At 38.5% G+C, this 18,493-nt stretch overlaps 1 protein-coding gene across 1 annotated transcript in view; it reads left to right on the top strand.

The window, feature by feature from the left end:
- Ntrk3 (neurotrophic receptor tyrosine kinase 3) overlaps nt 1-17,513 on the top strand; it is a 308,971-nt gene extending 291,458 nt beyond the window's left edge. Inside the window, exons 14-16 of the mRNA XM_045146103.1 lie at nt 6,127-6,168; nt 12,731-12,889; nt 17,155-17,513. Of these exons, the coding sequence (XP_045002038.1) occupies nt 6,127-6,168; nt 12,731-12,889; nt 17,155-17,340 (387 nt within the window). The 3' untranslated portion in view covers nt 17,341-17,513. The remainder of the gene's footprint in view (nt 1-6,126; nt 6,169-12,730; nt 12,890-17,154) is intronic.
- Nucleotides 17,514-18,493: the final 980 nt, after the last annotated feature.

Genomic DNA, 18,493 nt, shown 5'->3' with positions numbered 1-18,493 from the left:
GAAGCAGCTTAAGGAAAGAAAGGGTTTATTTTTGACTTTCAGATTTTTTTTTTTTTTTTTTTTTAGGTAAGGTCTCCCTGTACCCCAGGCCTGACCTGGAACTCACTGTGTAGTCTGAGGCTAGCCTTGAACTCACAGCAATTATTCTAACCTCTGCCTCCCTAAGGTGTGTACCACCACGCCCAGAGGTTTACAGTTTTGAGGGCAATTCCATTGTGTTGCGGAAAGCACGGAAGGAGCAGGAAGCAAGTGCCACCTCATTACATCAGCAAGGAGGATGCAGAGAGTACTGAATGCAAGTGCTCAGCTTTATTTCTCTCATTCATGCAGTCCAGAATCCCCAGCCCAAGCAATGGCACCACCCACCATTTGGGTGGATCTTCCTACCCCACTTGCCCTAAGAGATTTGTTTTGTCAAGTTGATAGCCATAGATTAACCATCACAGTGATCTTTGGAATGCAATCGACTTTTGTAATTTATCAGTGAACATGTATTGCATACCTGCAGCATGAAGTTTCATGTTTGCTGTGTGTCTTCCTACAGGACCATTTAAATCAGGGCAAGGGCTTGTCACCCAGCAGCCTGGCATTCCCACTCCATGGCCTTTCCTTGTTGCTGTGACCAAATAACCGATATGAGGCAATTTAAAGGAGGAAGATTTATTTTGCTTTGTCGTTTGTGGGGATATAGTCCCCCTTAGTGGAGAAGGCTGCAGGAGGAGTGTGGGTTGGCTAGTGACATTGTGCTTACGTTCAGGAAGCAGAGAACAGATAGGAAGTGGGGCCAGGTTATAGGGCCATCCCCTAGGGAGCTACTTTCTCTAACAAAACTCTACCTCTTACTGGTTCAACAGCCTCCTGAAACACTGCCACCAGCTGGGGGTCAGGTGTTTAAATACATGAGCCTATGGCAGATATTTCACATTCAAATAGCAACAGGGAATGAATTTATTGTTCTGAAAAACTAGTAAGTTAAGAGGAAGAGTCAAGCAGCCATCTTGTCTGTCCTGTGTATATATTGGTATAACCACATAGTTGATGAACAGAAGCTTTTATTTATAAATGATTTCCTCCTAACATATACAGAGGTGATGCTACAATTAGAATGCCACCTTTTTTGCAAACACTAATAAAATACTGGTTTTGGGCAATGATCATCAGTGGCTGCTAAACTACTAGGTGAAAGGGAAAATTATAGAGTGATCAGACCAAATCTACAGATCAATCCTAATCACATAAAGTGAGGCAGACATGCTCTGCCTGCTGCTGGATTGCCAAATGAACCACAGAGCAGTATTTCTGAGTTGCATCTGATCACGACTAGATACCTGGTCAGATATCAGCGAGTATATGTTTTAAAAATTATTTATTTATTTTTGTTTATTTAGGAGAGAGAGAGAGAAAGAGAGAGAGAGAGTGAGAGAGAGAGCGAGAGAGAGAGAGAGAGAGAGAGGGTGCACTAGAAAGAGGTATATGATGGGGGTGGAGAGAAAGGTGCACAAGGGCCTCTAGCCACTGCAAACAAACTCCAAACGCATGCATTGCCTTGTACATCTAGATTGCATGGGTACTGGGGAATCAAAACTGAATCCTTAGGTTTTACGCAAGTGCCTTAACCACTAAGCTATCTCTCCAGCCCTCAGTAACTATTCTTGGCTAGCCAATTCAGGAGGTCAAGGAGGATATTAAATGTTTCATGGGGATATAATGCACTAAATCAAAATGTGAAAAATTCTGAAGCAAATGACCCAAGAAGAAGGTGGATGCAAGGCAATTCCCTTGATTCAAATCCTAAGAACCATTACCAATCACAATAGATATATTACTTTTGGATCAAACTTTAAAAGAACCCTTGAGAACACTGAAGACATTTTAGCACTGAATGGTATTGGATGCTCAGGAATTGATAGCATTTTGGTACTACTACTAAATGCTACAACATAACAGTCATATCTTTGTTAACTAAAAAATGTGTAGCTTGCTTTCAGTCCTATTTAATGTTAATTCAGCACTTATCAGAGCATCTCTGTAAACGACAACATTAGCAACTACTTTAGACTTTGAAAATGGCCACTGTCACAAATTAAAGCACTTTCTTTTGCAACTGTTCAAATCTTGGTTCATGCAGCATGAACTCAGCTCTAGACAATATGACAATAATGAGCATGAACATGTATAATAAAATTTTATTTGCAATAACAGGAGACAGGCTACAGTTTGATATCCCTTGGTATATAATTCATTGCATTTGGAGGTTAAACCTAGTAATCTGCATTTCTAACAAACATGCTAGACAAGCCACAATGAAAGGTAATTGTGGTTATCAGGTAAATTTTAAGCAAAGAGGACTGAAACTCAGGCAGGATGATGATTTGCTCAAGAATCTTCAGCTAGAAGGTGGAACACCTGTTTCTATAGAAGAAACCTTAGCTGTAGGGTCTTTTCTTTGCTGAGCTTACTGCCCATAAAATGCCACTGAGGAATTGATGGAAGAGAGGCTGGGAGAGCATAGGAGGAGTGAGGAAAGCTTTGCCAAACATGGTACAGCTCAGTAATCTCCTTTAGAGCAAGGGAGAGTATAAAGAGAAGAAGGAGGAAGAGGAAGAGGAAGAGATAGAGGAGAAGGAGCACATATATAATACCTTGCAAATTCTCCTGTATAGTTGAATTCCCAACATGGATTGGAAATGTTGAGCTGTCATATTTACCAAATAAAAATACAGATACCTTTTTACAGTTGAACTTTATACAAAATCCATGTTTGTTGTTGTTCTTTTTAGTTCTAACTGTGTCCTATGTAGTATTTTGTACATACTTATATTAAAATTTAGTTGATTGAAATATGTCTACTTTAGCATCTTATATTTTAATATGAAAGTCTTACATAAGTGGGAAAGATATCAGTGAAAATATTTGGCAAAATACTAGTGTACAAGGAGTCAAGGGCACTCCACTGTCAAGGAGCAAGATGTATCCCAAGAAACTTCTTACACAGAAGTTTCTGAGGTCTCAGAGACCGGCTGTCTTTGTCTGGCTAGATTTTCAAGCATTTAATGGACTTTATTTTGTAGTTTCTTGGCTAGTGGGTAAAGTTGGACTGGATATCTGAAGCCTGAATTTGTCCATCCTCTGTCATGTCCTTACAAGGAGTCTGGAGTCTAGAACCCATCTGGCCTGTGGATTTAAAGGAAATTTTATGGAGATAGTTCCATTCTCATTCTGTTCCAGTATGCATAGAGTGATTTTTTTTTGGCAAAAGGACTTAATTATTCAAACAGGGTTATAGTCTTATATTAGCATGCATGGCAATGGCAACCCAAGAAGCAAAGACCCCCATGGAGTCCTGGCTTGGTCCAGTGACAATGACAAAGGAGTATATCTCAGGACACTGTGATTATTTCATTCCTATGGGTAGACCTCTAACCACTGAAGCATCCTGACCTCCTTGCATATATGTAGTCTCCTGAGAGTAAGACTCCCTCCTAGGTTTTCCTAACCTTTCTGTTTGGGAGATGTGTGTTGACAGATGAAGAATAGGATTAGGGTAGTTGAAGGTATCCCAAGGCAGGTGGGGCTCATTTTGTTGTTACAATCATTCCTTGGGATCTGTTCCCTTCCTTATATTTTTATGTCTCCCATTTCAAGCTTTAACTTTAAAAATCCTTATGATATTTCACTGAAAGCTGAGATCACTAGCTAATATTAGTTTACACAATGCTTAGGCAAGTTACCTTATCTTCATCTGTGAAATGGGATAATGGGGCATCTATTATACTATCATTATGAACTACTCAGTGTTGTTCTTAACATTGAGACCATGACTTCTGGTTATTATATATCTGGGTAGATTTTAGGATGGAGATATTTGTCAGCAGGTTTAAAAATATTTTTATTTATCTATATTAAAGAGAGGGAGACAAAAAGACAAAGAGAGAAAGAGAGATATATAGAGAGAATGGAGGCACTAGGACTTCTAGCTACTGCACACAAACTCCAGACACATGTACCACCTTGTACATCTGGCTTTATGTAGGTCCTGGGGAATTGAACCTGGGTTGTTTGGCTTTGCAGGCAAGTGCCTTAACCACTAAGCAATCTCCCAGCTCCAATTCTTTTTTTAAAAAACTATTTGATCACTGCTCTGCTTAGCCTGGGTTGCCTCAATATGGAAGTATTATGACATCTATGTTGGAGGGAAATAAACATGTATTTTCAAGGGAAATAAGAGAACTACAGGAAGTTACATGTGTTATGCTTCTAGGGGATTGTAAAGACGAGTACAGAGAATGATTCTTATACTTGGTGCATACATTTGCTCATGCTGATATCTAATGGGGTTTTGTAGCCCTGATGTCACCTTAGGCAGCCCCATTGCTGAGTTCCTATTTTGAAGATAAAGACATTGAAGTTCAGAAGGGTTAGGTGCTGTTCAGAAATCATACCAAAATTCAGGGCTTCTTAACTTCCAATTTCTTTTGCCAGATTTTGCCATCACAAACCTCACTTTTGGGGGAGTGAAATAGGAATGTCACCTATATAGGTTGATTGATGAGAATATTGGTAAGATGCTCTTTAAAATGGCACTGTGAGAAATTAATGCCTTTCTGACACATGTGTGCAAAAGCACTTGGGCCCATCTCGGGTCTCACCCAGCACCTTTGAATTTTTTATTTTGTGAACATGAAGATTTCAATTTGAAATGCTTTTTGGGGTTGTATGTAAAAACCATCAGCTGATTCACTTACCAGCATTGATTTGGAGAAGTCTATTATTTAAAATATTCATCCAGGGTATTGTTCTAATATTCTTGACTTCTATGTTTTTCAGTCAAGAAACCAGGTACAATAAACTGTTTTACCATATTCTATCACAAACATGCTATTTTTTAAATAAAAATTATCTTTTGATGTGGTCTTAAATTAGGTCTGATGGCTTCTGTCGATTCATGTTTATTTTTTTTCTTTTATTTTGAAACTTTCAAATGTGGCATATAATCATAAAATTTCAAATAGTATAAAAGTAAATATAGACAAATTGGAACTTTTTTCTTTTCATTCAGAGACCCTGTCTCATCGCTATACTTCCATTTTAGAGCTAACTATTAGTTTACTGGCTTTCTGGAACTCTTTCTATACATTTGAAAAGTCACATACTATCATTGCATATTTGCTTTTATTTACATATACCTATTTTTGCTTGAAGGAGAGTGTCAAATGTATTAACTAATGAACTGCATTTTCATTTAATAGTTCCTGGCATGCTTACATATCAGTACACATGTCTTTATTACATTCCTTTTTAATTGACACTTACATCTTTAATGACACACACATTTTTGCCTTTAGAAACCATAAAACAAAATTCTTCAACTAAATATTCTTACATACACAAACACATATTTTTCTAAGACCCTCTTATAGTTAAATTGCTGGATTATAGCACACTTACATCTTTTGAGTGGACTCTGCAAAGAATGTGCCCTCAGCATGGGGTCCCAGCCTAACCAGTAGCACAGGAGGATGAGTCCTTATACCCATTCAAAGTAAGAGCCAGTATCCACCCTTTCCATTTTTATCAACTGTCATTAAAATTGTCTGTGCTGTCTTAACTGGCATTTCTTCATGTGTCTGTGACCACTTGAGGCTGTTTTATGGGTCCTCTGCTCTTATCTTTTACTCATCTGTATGTTGTGCTGCTTTTCCTAACTCATTTGAAGGAACATTTTGCATTATATGGATTTAAATTCCTTCTTTGGTTCTAGCATGTGGGTGGCAGAGACAGTAAGATTGCCACAAGTTTGAGGCCAGTCTGATTTACATAGAAAGTTTGAGGCCAACCTGGGACTACTTAGTGATGTCCTGTTTTACAAGTTAAAATTAATAATAATGATAAAAATAATAATTTCTTGTCTTTCTATATGTTGCAGCTACTGCCATTTGTCTGTTAATTATGATTATTTTATCTTTTGCCATGCAAAAGTATTTAATTTTCCAAAGTTGTATTTATAAATCTTTGTGGCTTTTTAAACATGTGTCATATAGGAAGGCCCTCCACTCCTGAGGTTATACAAATACTTTTGTTTAAGTTTTCTTCTAATATTATTATTGTTTTGTTTTTTATGTTTAGCTCTTTAATCCATCTGGAAATGATTTTTGTATATGGTGTGAGGTAGGTATCTAAGTATATATATATTTTTAATGAATAGTTCATTATCCCAACACTTTAATTGCTAACTCATCATCTCATGTATTAAATTCCAGAATTTATATATGGTTCTATTCCTAGGCTCTATTTGTGTATTGCTATGTCAAACACAGTGTGTTCATTGCATAGTCTGATAAAATGAGCTCTCCGAGAGAGCATACCTCCATTGTTGTTCACTTGTAACAAATATTTAATCAAGTCTTCCCAACTCTAGATGAAGATTAAATTCATCTTGTCAATTTTCATATGCTAGTCCATTGTGACTTTTTAGCAAGGTCTGCATTGTATTAAACTTTTAGCTTAAATTTAAATAATGAGAAACTTACCATGCTGCTTTTTTTTTTTTTAAATTAAAGGAAATGAGAAAACTTTTCACTTATTTGGAGTTCCCTTTATGTGTCGTGACACTTTTATCTAAACAGACCCTTACATTTTATGCTAAGATTTATGTCTAAAGTTGTAAACATTTTTGTTGATGTTATACACAGTTTTATTTCAAAGTCTATTTCAGAATTATTATGGTGTTGCTGGAATAGTTTAAGTATTGCATTTCTCTTATACCTGGGGATCTTGCTAAGGTATATACTAACTTTAATCACTTTTTAGTTAATTGTTTTGAACATCCCTACTATGCTTAGACCACAGACAGTTTTATTACTTGTGTTTTAACATCTTTACCTTAGATTTATTCTCAGTTTATTGCACTGGCTGGGAGATCCTGACAGTGTTCCATGCAAACAGTGAGAGAAGATGCCCCTGTGTTTCTAATATTTCATCAGTGAGTAGGTTATTTAATGGGTTGAATAAAGGCAGTTTCCTTCTCTTACTAATAGATTAGGGTTTTCAAAAAGAAAACAACACTGGGAAGCTTTAGCATCCACTGAAAGACTGCTTTTTCTTCTTTTACCCTTTCGTGTAGCAAATGGAACCAATTTCTTAAGGATGGGATTCTTGTGATATGGTGTAGACTTGATATGATGTTATTCAGATTCATAGATTGTAGTCATAACAGTTTTATCCATATGTGGATTAAAATATTGTTAGCTGCATAACACTGTATGTTGGTAGGCTTATTTTATTGTTAGAGAAACTTAAGCCACTGTTAGTAGTTTGAGAATGATTTTATAATTTTACTATGGAAAAATACATGTAGGAAAAGTTTAGTAGAACTCACGTGTACAAATCATCTTTGCAGGATGGGCAGATGTTTCATCTGTATAGTGCTTGCCTTGCAAGCATGAGGATCTGTGTTCTGAACATTAGCACACACATAAAATGGCACAGGAGTGTGCATTGTAATCCAAGCACTGGGGACGCAGGGACTAGAAGGTCCCTGGGGCTGTCTAGCAAGCCATTCTAGCCAAATCAGTGACTTGCACGTTCATCCATTGAGAGACGCTGTCTCAAAAATTAAGCTGGAGAGTGATTGAGTAAGGCACCTTACATTGACCCCCTACACGTGTGCTTACACCCACACAAACATATGCATACCACATAAACATACAAAAAAGACTATCTATCTAGTTTTATATTTATTCATTTGATGGAGAGAAAGAGATGGAGAGAGAGAAATTGAGAAATAGAATGGGCACGCCAGGACCTCCAGCCACTACAGATGAACTTCAGACATGTGCGCCCCCTTGTGCATGTGGCTAACATGGGTCCTGGGGTATTGAGCCTGGGTCCTTTGGCTTTGCAAGCAAACACCTTAACTGCTAAACCATCCTTTCAGCCCAATCTGTGTATTTTTAATGTATAATTTATTTTTTTTTTACAATTTGATTTGTGTTCAAATTTTCTACTTTCTCAAGTTTTCACTCTTAATTCCTAGGATACCAATCACTGGATTTATATTTTCAAATCATGATGGCTTGATTCTTAGAATTTTACATTATTCTCCTTTTAAACCTTGCTAAGCATTTGTATAACTTCAGAAAGAATAGCAATTGATCAGGTAGATCAGGTGGGAATTCTTCCCCTTTAACCTCTGCTTAGTTTTATTCCAACCAAATCTACATTTATTTTATCTGGTCCTTAATATTTATTCATTGTAGTTTTCTTTATATTTGTTTATACATTCTAGCTACCTTTTAAAATTGAATCCATACTTAGCTTACTTATATTTTGCTTTAATTTTTTGTTTATTTTTATTTATTTATTTGAGAGCAACAGACAGGCAGAGGGAGAAAGAGGTACAGAGAGAGAATGGGTGCACCAAGGCCTCCAGCCACTGCAAATGAACTCCAGATGCATGTGCCACCTTGTGTATATGGCTTATATGGATCCTGAGGAATCAAGCCTCGGAACTGGGGTCTGTAGGCTTCACAGGCAAGCTTTTAACTGCTAAGTCAACTCTCCAGCCCCTAATTTGCTATTTTTAAAATAAATGTTTTTAAATGATATACATTTTTTTTTCTAAAAATATGTCAGTTACATTCCATAGGATTATAGAAATGGATTTTTAGTTAGCAGTGTACTAAATTGCTTTAAGTTTTATTTTGTTTCTTTAACAAATGGTATTTTTAAATATTTCATTTATTTTTTTATGAGAGGAGGAGGCAATGGGGGAGAGAATGGGTATTCCAGGTCCTCCAACCATTGCAAATGAACTCCAGACACATATGCCACCTTGTACATCTGGCTTACATGGGTGCTAGGGAATTGAACCTGGGTCCTTAGTCTTCAAAGGCAAGTGCCTTAACCACTAAGTAATCTCTCCAGCTTTTTGAAATTTCTTTTATTTATTTATGAGAGAAAGAGGCAGAGAGAGAGATAAGTAGTAATTTTAAATTTTTATTTATTTTCTTATTTGAGAGAAAGAAGAGAAAGACAGAGGCAGATAGAGAGGATGGGCATACCAGGGCCTCCAGCCACTGCAAAACTCCAGACACATGAGTGACCTTGTGCATCTGGCTTACGTGGGTCCTGGGGAATCAAACCTGGGTCCTAGTCTTTGCAGGCAAGTGCCTAAACCACTAAGTCATCTTTCCAGCGTCAGATAGTGTTTTTATTAAAAAAATATTTCTTTAATATACTGCATATTGATCATATTCCCACTAGGTCATGCTTTCATGTTTCTTCTTCCCTACCCCCATTCCACTTAAGCCCTGTAAATACTAGGCATGGTAGTGCATGCCTGTGATCCCCGTGCTAGAGAGATGGAGAGATATAATTCTTGGGTCTCACTGACAAGCTATTGTAGCCAAGTTAGTGAGCTCTAGATTCAGTGAGAGGCCCTGACTCAAAGTATAAGGTGGAGAGCAATCAAATATGACATCCAGTATCAAACATGGCCTCCACATGCATGCATGCACATGAATGCATACACATAAAAACATGCATACACACCACTCACACAAATACATTTGTTTTCCACTATGATAGTTTCATTGATTTATTTATATTTATAACCTGTTTTTACTCTATAGTTTGTAGTTCCATTTTGTTAGCTGGATCTTAAAAGTTCATGATTTTCATAATTTTACAAAATTTTAATAGTGCATTAAATTTGATGTATGATATATATAGTCCATTTTATATTCCATTGTTGACATATTTATTTTCCAAATCCACATGAAACAATATAAAATGTAGGAAAAATCAATAAAAGAAATGTATTTTGCCACATAAATATGTTTATACATACACACATGTGTGTGTGCCTATGTGCATGTCAGGTACATATGCGAATAAACAGCCCCTGTCGTTTATATTTCATTGTTTGCATGGAATTCCTCTTACTTTCAATATTTTCTGTAATTTGTATCATACAACTTCTCTAAATAATATGAATCTTGATAGTTTTAAGTCAAAAATTTCTCATTTAAGAGGTAGCATATCCCATTTGTACTGATGGTCTACCGGTGAATTTCTCGCACTTCATTTCATCTTTTGCTTTTATTTATAAATTTTGTGATTTCTCTCTTTTTGTAGTTTTTTGATATTAAAGAGTTTTGGTTCTATGTTCCTTAAAATGGCTAGGAAGCTTTACATACTATCTCCATGCTTCTAAAAGCTTCTATAAAATTTTAGCAAGCATATTAAAATGTGAATTGTTACAATCAATAATGGATTAGTAACCATAAGCTCCTTTTTGCCTCCTTTCTAAATGATAAAGTCTTTATCAGGCTTTTAATTATTTCCCTATCTACTCTTCTCTGCACTTATGGTTGAAGCTATGTAGAAATTTCATTTCAGATAATCACATTAGCAGTACCAGTGGTAGTACTATTAGCATTATTGGTGATATTATTTACCTTATGTTTCTACTTTATAGAAAGCCCTTGGTATTGTATTACATTCTGCTATCAAATTAACAACCATTATTTAGATTTAAATTGCATTTTTGTTGTTTATTTGCTAGGAGTTGTTTGTAATGTTCAAAGTCATATCTTGGATTCATTTTAATGTGTTGTTTAGACTACATCTTCAGTTAATTTCTGGCTATTTATTTTATGAAGGACAGGATGTAGTGAGAATTCTCTTTACTTCCCAGAAAGAAATATGTTCAATGTCTTTACACTTTATTTGAAGTTATGCTTATTTTAAAATCACAGGTTGGAAATAAGTTTTCTGCAACTGCATAAGATCAGTTATCTTGTAAGATTCTTTAAGTGGACATGGCAAACAGAACAAGCTTTTTTTTTAGAAACAAGCTTTCCCATTTTTCAATTCATTTTTTCTAAAGTGCTCATTATTATTTTTCTTTCAACTGTCCCACTCAGGAAAGGGATGTTTACGTTTGTAGTTTGTTAGGTCATAGAGTATTCTTATCAGTTATATTCACTTTTTGCAACTATTTAACAATTTCCATAAATGAGCATACTGCAATTTGATCATAATCTCTCCCACTTGCCTTCTTTTATCCTCCCTCCCCTGCTCACTTCCACCAAACTCCTTCTTTCCAATTAATTCCTCTTCTGTCAGAGGTCATTTTTATGCCTTCCTCCATCATTCATGTTGAAGTATTGATGGGATTAGTGTTGTGTAGTTTCTATGGTGTTAATGATGCCCATTGTAAGGTCATAAAATCAAAGGTTGTTTCCTGTCTAGATGATAGTGTCCCAGTGCACTCCTTTCCAACCTCTGGCTTCTATGATTTTTGTTCCCTATTTCACAATGTTCCTTGAGGCATGGAGGGCTTGATAGAAATATTTCAGTTAGCAATAATTCAATAATCCAATAGTCACTTTCTCAGCACATTAATGGATTCTGAGTCTTTCCAATATCCACTGCCATCATAAAAAAGAAGCTTCTCTTAACCAGTTGTGAGGGAAGCACTAATTTATGAGCATAAGCAGAATATACATATTTAGAGGGTAATTTTATGGGCACAATACATTTCCATTCATTAAAACGAAACAAAACAGATGTAGCTCTCCCAACCTATAGTGTAGAATCTTCTCAGCCATGGGCTTTTGACTGGGTTTTCAGTACCAACATGAATTCTCTTACATGGAGTAGGCCAACAGATCTAATCAAGAGAGATGTTGGTTTCCACCATAACTGACAGGCTGCTATTTTACCAGTTGGTTGGGTAGCATGCAGGATGGATCCATAATTGAGGAAGATTGTTGATGGCTTTTGTCCTCCAACACCCTACATAGAACTTTCCAATACTTGATGGCAAGCATTTTTATATGAAAAAAATTCCATGTGCTAACCAAAAGTTTCGATTTTGGAAGCTTTATTTAATAATGATGCAGTTAGCTCTTGAATTATAAAACATGCTGCAATCTTTCTTCCACTTATACTAATACCTCTTACCTGCTGGATATTAAATAGTTCTGTAGTGGTGTCTTCTGTACAGAGTGTCTGCCCTTCTGCAGTCACTTTCTCTCCCTGACTGGAAAATGCACAAATGGCTGATGGCTCCCTTAGTTTTAAAGACTGTTTCCTCCCTGAGGTATGAAGTCTTACCAAAAACTTTTGGTGAGTTGTTCTTTTGTTTACTGGACATCTTATTATCTCATAGGCTTCTATGCTTTTGAAACTCCCTGTCCCCTTCACATGAGATACTTATCCTAAATTGTGGTAAGACGTTTAGGTGGAGACTGAGGCCATAATTCTTTACCTCCTTGGTCAAGGCATCTAATTTGATATCTATAAACACTGATATTTGGCAGCTCACTCAGTTATACTCTCGGCTTCCTCCTGGACTTCTTAAGGAAGCTGTGAAAAGTTTACCCTAGTACTATATTCTTAAAAAAAAAAACAAAAACTGTAGATTTAAAGAAATGCTTTTTCTCTCACTTTGGATCACCTTGTGATCTTTCTTTATACTTAATGTTAAGGAATCTGCCTTCCCTCAGGTCTTATCACTAATTGTTCCTCTAACTTCTTCTAGTATGATAGTGATAGTGGGCAGCATCTCCAGTCACCCTCTGCTACAGGTTCTCTAAATTTGTAGCAAGGTTAGAATGAACACAATGTATGAAGGGTGCATCTATGTAAGAAAAGTGCAGAAATATGTGACTGATTCTGACCATCTGGTCACTCTGTGTGCCTCTGTCTTGACCCTTTCCAGGTGGGAGGACACACCATGCTCCCTATCCGCTGGATGCCTCCTGAAAGCATCATGTACCGGAAGTTCACCACAGAAAGTGATGTGTGGAGCTTCGGGGTGATCCTTTGGGAAATCTTCACCTATGGGAAGCAGCCATGGTTTCAGCTCTCAAACACAGAGGTACCAAAAGTGATATGTCAGGGTCTCGGCATGGGGGAAAGTCTGGTAAGAGATATTGCTCACCAAGAGTTGTACACAATGTTCAGAACACCCAGCAGCATGTCAAGCCTGCAGAGTGAATGCAGGTGCATGCGAGAGGAAAAGGCTTCTTAGTGGGTTGGGGGGGGGGCTATAGCTGTGGGAAACGTGGCATAATTGTCAGAAGAGCATGAAATTCAATGTACACATTGAGACACAAGTCACGGTTCTGTTTGTTCTGCTACACTTATAAATCATAAATGTTTCACTAAGATAGCAAAGGAAAACAAAGAATGGCTCTGAGTTTTTCAATTGTGCCATCTTGTGGAAATACCTACTATGTAGCAAGTCCAGAACATGGGGACCTTACAGGCTTTCTGCATCCCAAGCACAGGGATGCATGCATGGGATCCTGGATTGTGGAGGCCAGTTTCATGTATTTAACGGAGCTATGAGCAGATGTCCAAGAATAAAATAAGTCATACAGAACAGCACAATAGCAGATACATATTATATTCATAATTTCAATTTATAATAACAATCAAAAATATTAGTTAATAAACTTTAATAGTCAACACCATTTAGCTCCAGACCCTTTTCTAAGTACTTAAATAATAGTAACTTAATAATTTTCACACATACCTCTTGAGATATAGAAAAAAAGGAATGGAGATTGCAAATAGACAGCTTGTGTTGTGGTTTGAGTAATGTTCTGCCTTTAACACCCACCAAGAGGCCCCTTAGTGTGTGTAGAACAGAGTCAAGTTGCTCCAGGGAATTCAGTATGGTTTGTTAAACAGTATGGAGCTTAAACTCCCATACAAGCTAACCTATTAAAAATGGCTATCATTTCTATAATTCTTACTGTCCTGGAAAAACATAAACACTAGTTTCACCTGATTTTAATAATTACACATAATCTTTCACTAAATTATGTTTTCTCCACACTGCTGTGTCCTGACCACTTAATTAAGTGGATTACAAACTTCACACAAAAAGAAGACATTTCTTTAAATTTCTAGTATCTTAACCATTCAGGCACTCAATGGAGCTGGGCTGTAGTTCCCAAAGTTGGGCAAACCACTGTGACAACCTTAAAAACTAAGGAAAGACTGTATGTTAGAATCTACCCATTTTATTGGTACTGTTTGACTGAGGGTCGTTACACATATGTACATGCAGATACAGACACATACATGCATGCAAGCCTTCATACACACACATCAGAACTGCACCTCCATGGAAGGTGGCTACTAGAGAAAAGAAGAAGCTCTGCACTGAGCGTATCATTGGTCTAAACAGAATCTCACCCTGGATCATTGAGCTGCTTCACAGCAACAGTTTGTGGGGCGTGGCCTTGAATGCAGGCTCCCTGCCCCTGTCCTCCAGCCTGACTCCGCTCAGGTCAGCAGCCAAGTACTGACAGTCACTGATGATGGGCTTTTCTGTGGGAGTTAACAAGCTGGACTGTCCCACATTAGAAGAGGCACTGCTGAGTTCCTTTGATCTTAAGCTGTAATTCACGCTGAAATGAATCCTATTCCTAGAGGTGGAGGGAATGAAGATGGAGATGAGGGATCTGATATTAGCAATTGGAGACCCACTAGGCTGACAAAAAATTAGCACAGTGGACCATCACAAACTCCACGGTAAATGTAATCACAGGGACCCACACAGTGTCAGCTATTCCAGGTCAGCTTAAGGCAATAAACAGACATGCTACTGTGCAGCAGTATGGGAAAGGCACAGAAGAGAGATCGAGAGAGAAATAGAAAGCAAGCAGTTATGTTGTCCAACTAAATATGGGTTGGTGGAACAGAGAAAGAAAATATTTGTTTAGGTTTGAAACTAAAGAATTTTGGATAAACAATGGTCTCTGTTTAATAAGTGTTATAATACATTATAACAAATGTAGTATGTTAATGTAATATGCTAGTAACAGGAGAGATGGAAGGGGCCTAAGTGGGAACTTTATGTACTCTTTTCAATTTTTCTCTATAATCAAGTGACTTAAAACTTGTCTAGTTTTAAAAGTACAAAAGGGGGGTCTGGAGAGATAGCTTAGCAGTTAAGCGCTTGCCTGTGAAGCCTAAGGATCCCGGTTCAAGACTTGATTCCCGGGCTGGAGAGATGGCTTAGCGGTTAAGCGCTTGCCTGTGAAGCCTAAGGACCCCAGTTCGAGGCTCGGTTCCCCAGGACCCACGTTAGCCAGATGCACAAGGGGGCGCACACGTCTGGAGTTCGTTTGCAGAGGCTGGAAGCCCTGGCGCGCCCATTCTCTCTCTCTCCCTCTATCTGTCCTTCTCTCTGTGTCTGTCACTCTCAAATAAATAAATAATAATAAAAATTAAAAAAAAAAAGACTTGATTCCCCAGGACCCATGTTAGCTAGATTCACAAGGGGTCGCACGTGTCTGGAGTTCATTTGCAGGGGATGGAGGTCCTGGCATGCCCATTCTCTCTCTCGCTGTTGCTCTTAAATAAATAAATAAAAATAAACAATTTTTTTTTAAAGTATAAGAGGGAAGGGTAGATTTTATGAGGGGAATATATGCAAGGTACATTATATACTTGTATGAAAAAATATTTTTGTAACAACATTGTGTATAATGAATGGAATGCCAATGGAAAAATAAACAAATAGGGGCCGGAGAGATGGCTTAGCAGTTAAGGCACTTCCCTCCCTGTACCCATGTAAGTCAGATGCACAGGTAGCACATGCATCTGGAGTTCATTTGTGGTGACTGGAGACCTTGGCATGCCCATTCTCTCTCTCAATCACTCTCTCTCTTACACACACACACACACACACACACACACACACACACACACACACACACATATTCTCTCTCTCTCTCTCTCTCTCTCTCTATTAAGTAAATAAATTGGCCTCTTCAGAGAAGGGGCAGGGATGAGGGAAAGAATGGTGCCAACATGTGTTGTTTCCATGTTAAGTATATCCATACCTAATAAAATAAATAGCAAAATAATTTATATAAAATAATAATAAATAAACAAATAATGTGCCTGAATTATAATACAGGACTTGCTTGGCCTTGGGGGCCTGGGTTCAATTCCCAACACTTAAAAAGTATCTTTGAGAAATTGGAAGTGAATTGTGAATGACGGACTTAATTCTAATGTGGCCTGCCAGAGTTGGTTCTGCGATGTATTACTTTCTTCCTAGGTCTTGTGGACACTCCTTCAATGTGCTGAGACCTTGTCTCGTTTGGTCCTTACAACACTTCTGGGGGTGCACAGGCAGACATTTGATCCCAATCTTACAGATGAGGATGATAAGATCCTGTGAGGTTAACTGTCTTGCTCTAGCTACAAGGCATTCAAGACTTTAAAAGAATCAAGATGTACAGTTTTGTGCAAAGAACAGGGGAGGGTAAACCTTGCTGAGAATGGGTCTCATGCTCAGAGGCCTACACAGAGGCTGTGAGTGAGAAGGGAGCTTGCCAGGAAATGAGAACTAAGGTGAGACAGACATGCAATGGCCAGACAATGCAGAGCTCCTGAGTGGGTTTCAAAGCCATGCAGGTTAAAAAGTGGAGGAAGGGGAGTCAAGATATCCAGAGACCCAGAGGCCCCCAACACCTCATCACTGAAGCAGACCAAAAATGAACCCAACATGGCCCAGGGAAATTTTTCGGAAGAGGGGGTGGAAAGAATGCCAGAGCCACATGTTGGGTCATGATATGCAGAGACATTGCCTCCTACCCATAACTGTGGGCTAACTCCACAATGCAGGATCCATATACCTCAACAAGGGGGTGGCCAGGGAGATGGGGTAGGAATGGACGAGCCTCAGAATGGTACCAACTTGACTGTATTCACAAAGTACAAAACTATTTAATAATAAAAAAAAAAGCTGATCACCACAGCCAAATGGCAGACGTTGAGTAATCCCAGTGAGACTTGGAACTACAGAGGAGTGAAGTAAAGGGGAAGAGCTCCTGAGCAGTGGTAATGTCAGTGTGGGCCTGGCCCAAGAAATGGCACTCAGAGCAGCAGGGAGCTCTGCCAGCCTTGGCTGGCCACGGACCCCATCGCTTATGCACAGGCAGACAAGAAGGTCTGTGCTACTTTCAACCCAACACTCAGCCTATGCTTGTGGGTATCTGGGTTCACTTTGAAGTTCTTCAGTGAGGTGCTCGCCTTTTCCTGGATAGGAGCCACAGGGCTAAGTTTGGGCTTTGGTTATAACTTGTGCATATAACTTCCTCATTCTCACTCTTCCAGGTCATTGAGTGCATTACCCAAGGCCGTGTCTTGGAAAGGCCTCGAGTCTGCCCCAAAGAGGTATATGACGTCATGCTGGGGTGTTGGCAGAGGGAACCACAGCAGCGGCTGAATATTAAGGAGATCTACAAAATACTCCATGCTTTGGGGAAGGCCACCCCAATCTACCTGGACATTCTTGGCTAGTGGTGGCTGGTGGTCAAATATTCATACCCTGTTGCCTCCTCTCTCCCTGCCTCACATCATCCTTGTCCACCTCACAACTCCCTTCTTCCATCCTTGAAGCAAACGTCTTCATATAAACTCAAGTGCCTGCTACACATACAACACTGAATTTAAAAAGAAAAAAAGAAAGAAAATAAAAACCTTGTAAGGCAGTTTGGCATATATATTTATACATATATATATATATATATACATATATATAAACTATCTATCTATCTATCTATATCTACAGAGAAATACCTTCTCTATTACAGAGAGAAGCTGCTGAGACAGAAAACCATAGGACTTTAACAACTCAGAAAATCTTAAATATTATTATTACCACAAACAAAATTTCCTTAATGTAAGCTATGGCCCACGCTTCTTCTTCCGCACTGGCTTTGCAGAGAACACCACCTTGGCCATGCAAAGATGATCTTCGTTTTGGGATAGGAGGAGATGAGACGGGGCACAATCATGGCTAGGCATCTGTGACACTCCGGAAGTGTGGCATAGATGCACGCCCTGACCACATTGGTGATCTCAGCAAAGAAATGAAGCCAGAGGGCCGGGGCCCTTGGAAATCTCTCATCTGCCCTTCCGCTTGTCCTCTGCTTTGAGGCAATTTTCTAATTTGTCCATTCTACAGAGTACGTATCTTGATACTTTTGAGAATCAATGATGGCACCTACGGGTAAACACTGAATTAATGACTTCAGACTATGGGAAGAAAAAAACACATCCAAGGACCAGTTCATACTGAACAAATAATTTAATGCAAGACCATGGAAAGCGCAAACCCCAACCTTCTTGGGTATAAACTCTGCTCAGATTCCTTACTCGATTTGAAAATATGTGTCTTTCTGTCCCCTGAACTTGAAGAACTGGACTTTATGGACTCAAAGAACCACAGAAGTAAAAACAGCTGAAATTGAAACCCTCACAAGGCACTGCCCCCCCTTTCCATTACTGGGAAGACTCCTTGCACCCACCTTTAATTTCCAAGTCCTCTGGAGAGTTTGAGGAGTTAGGAAACAAGCTCCCTGGTGCCACTTGCTAAGGTGGACACAGCAGGTTTTTGGGGCTCTGATCGCAAGACACTTAGTTGCTTGTAGGTAATTAATAAGCATGTCCC

The sequence above is a fragment of the Jaculus jaculus genome, chromosome 3 (assembly GCF_020740685.1).
Source record: "Jaculus jaculus isolate mJacJac1 chromosome 3, mJacJac1.mat.Y.cur, whole genome shotgun sequence".
NCBI lineage: Eukaryota > Metazoa > Chordata > Mammalia > Rodentia > Dipodidae > Jaculus > Jaculus jaculus.
This window is presented reverse-complemented; position numbering and strand designations above follow the sequence as displayed.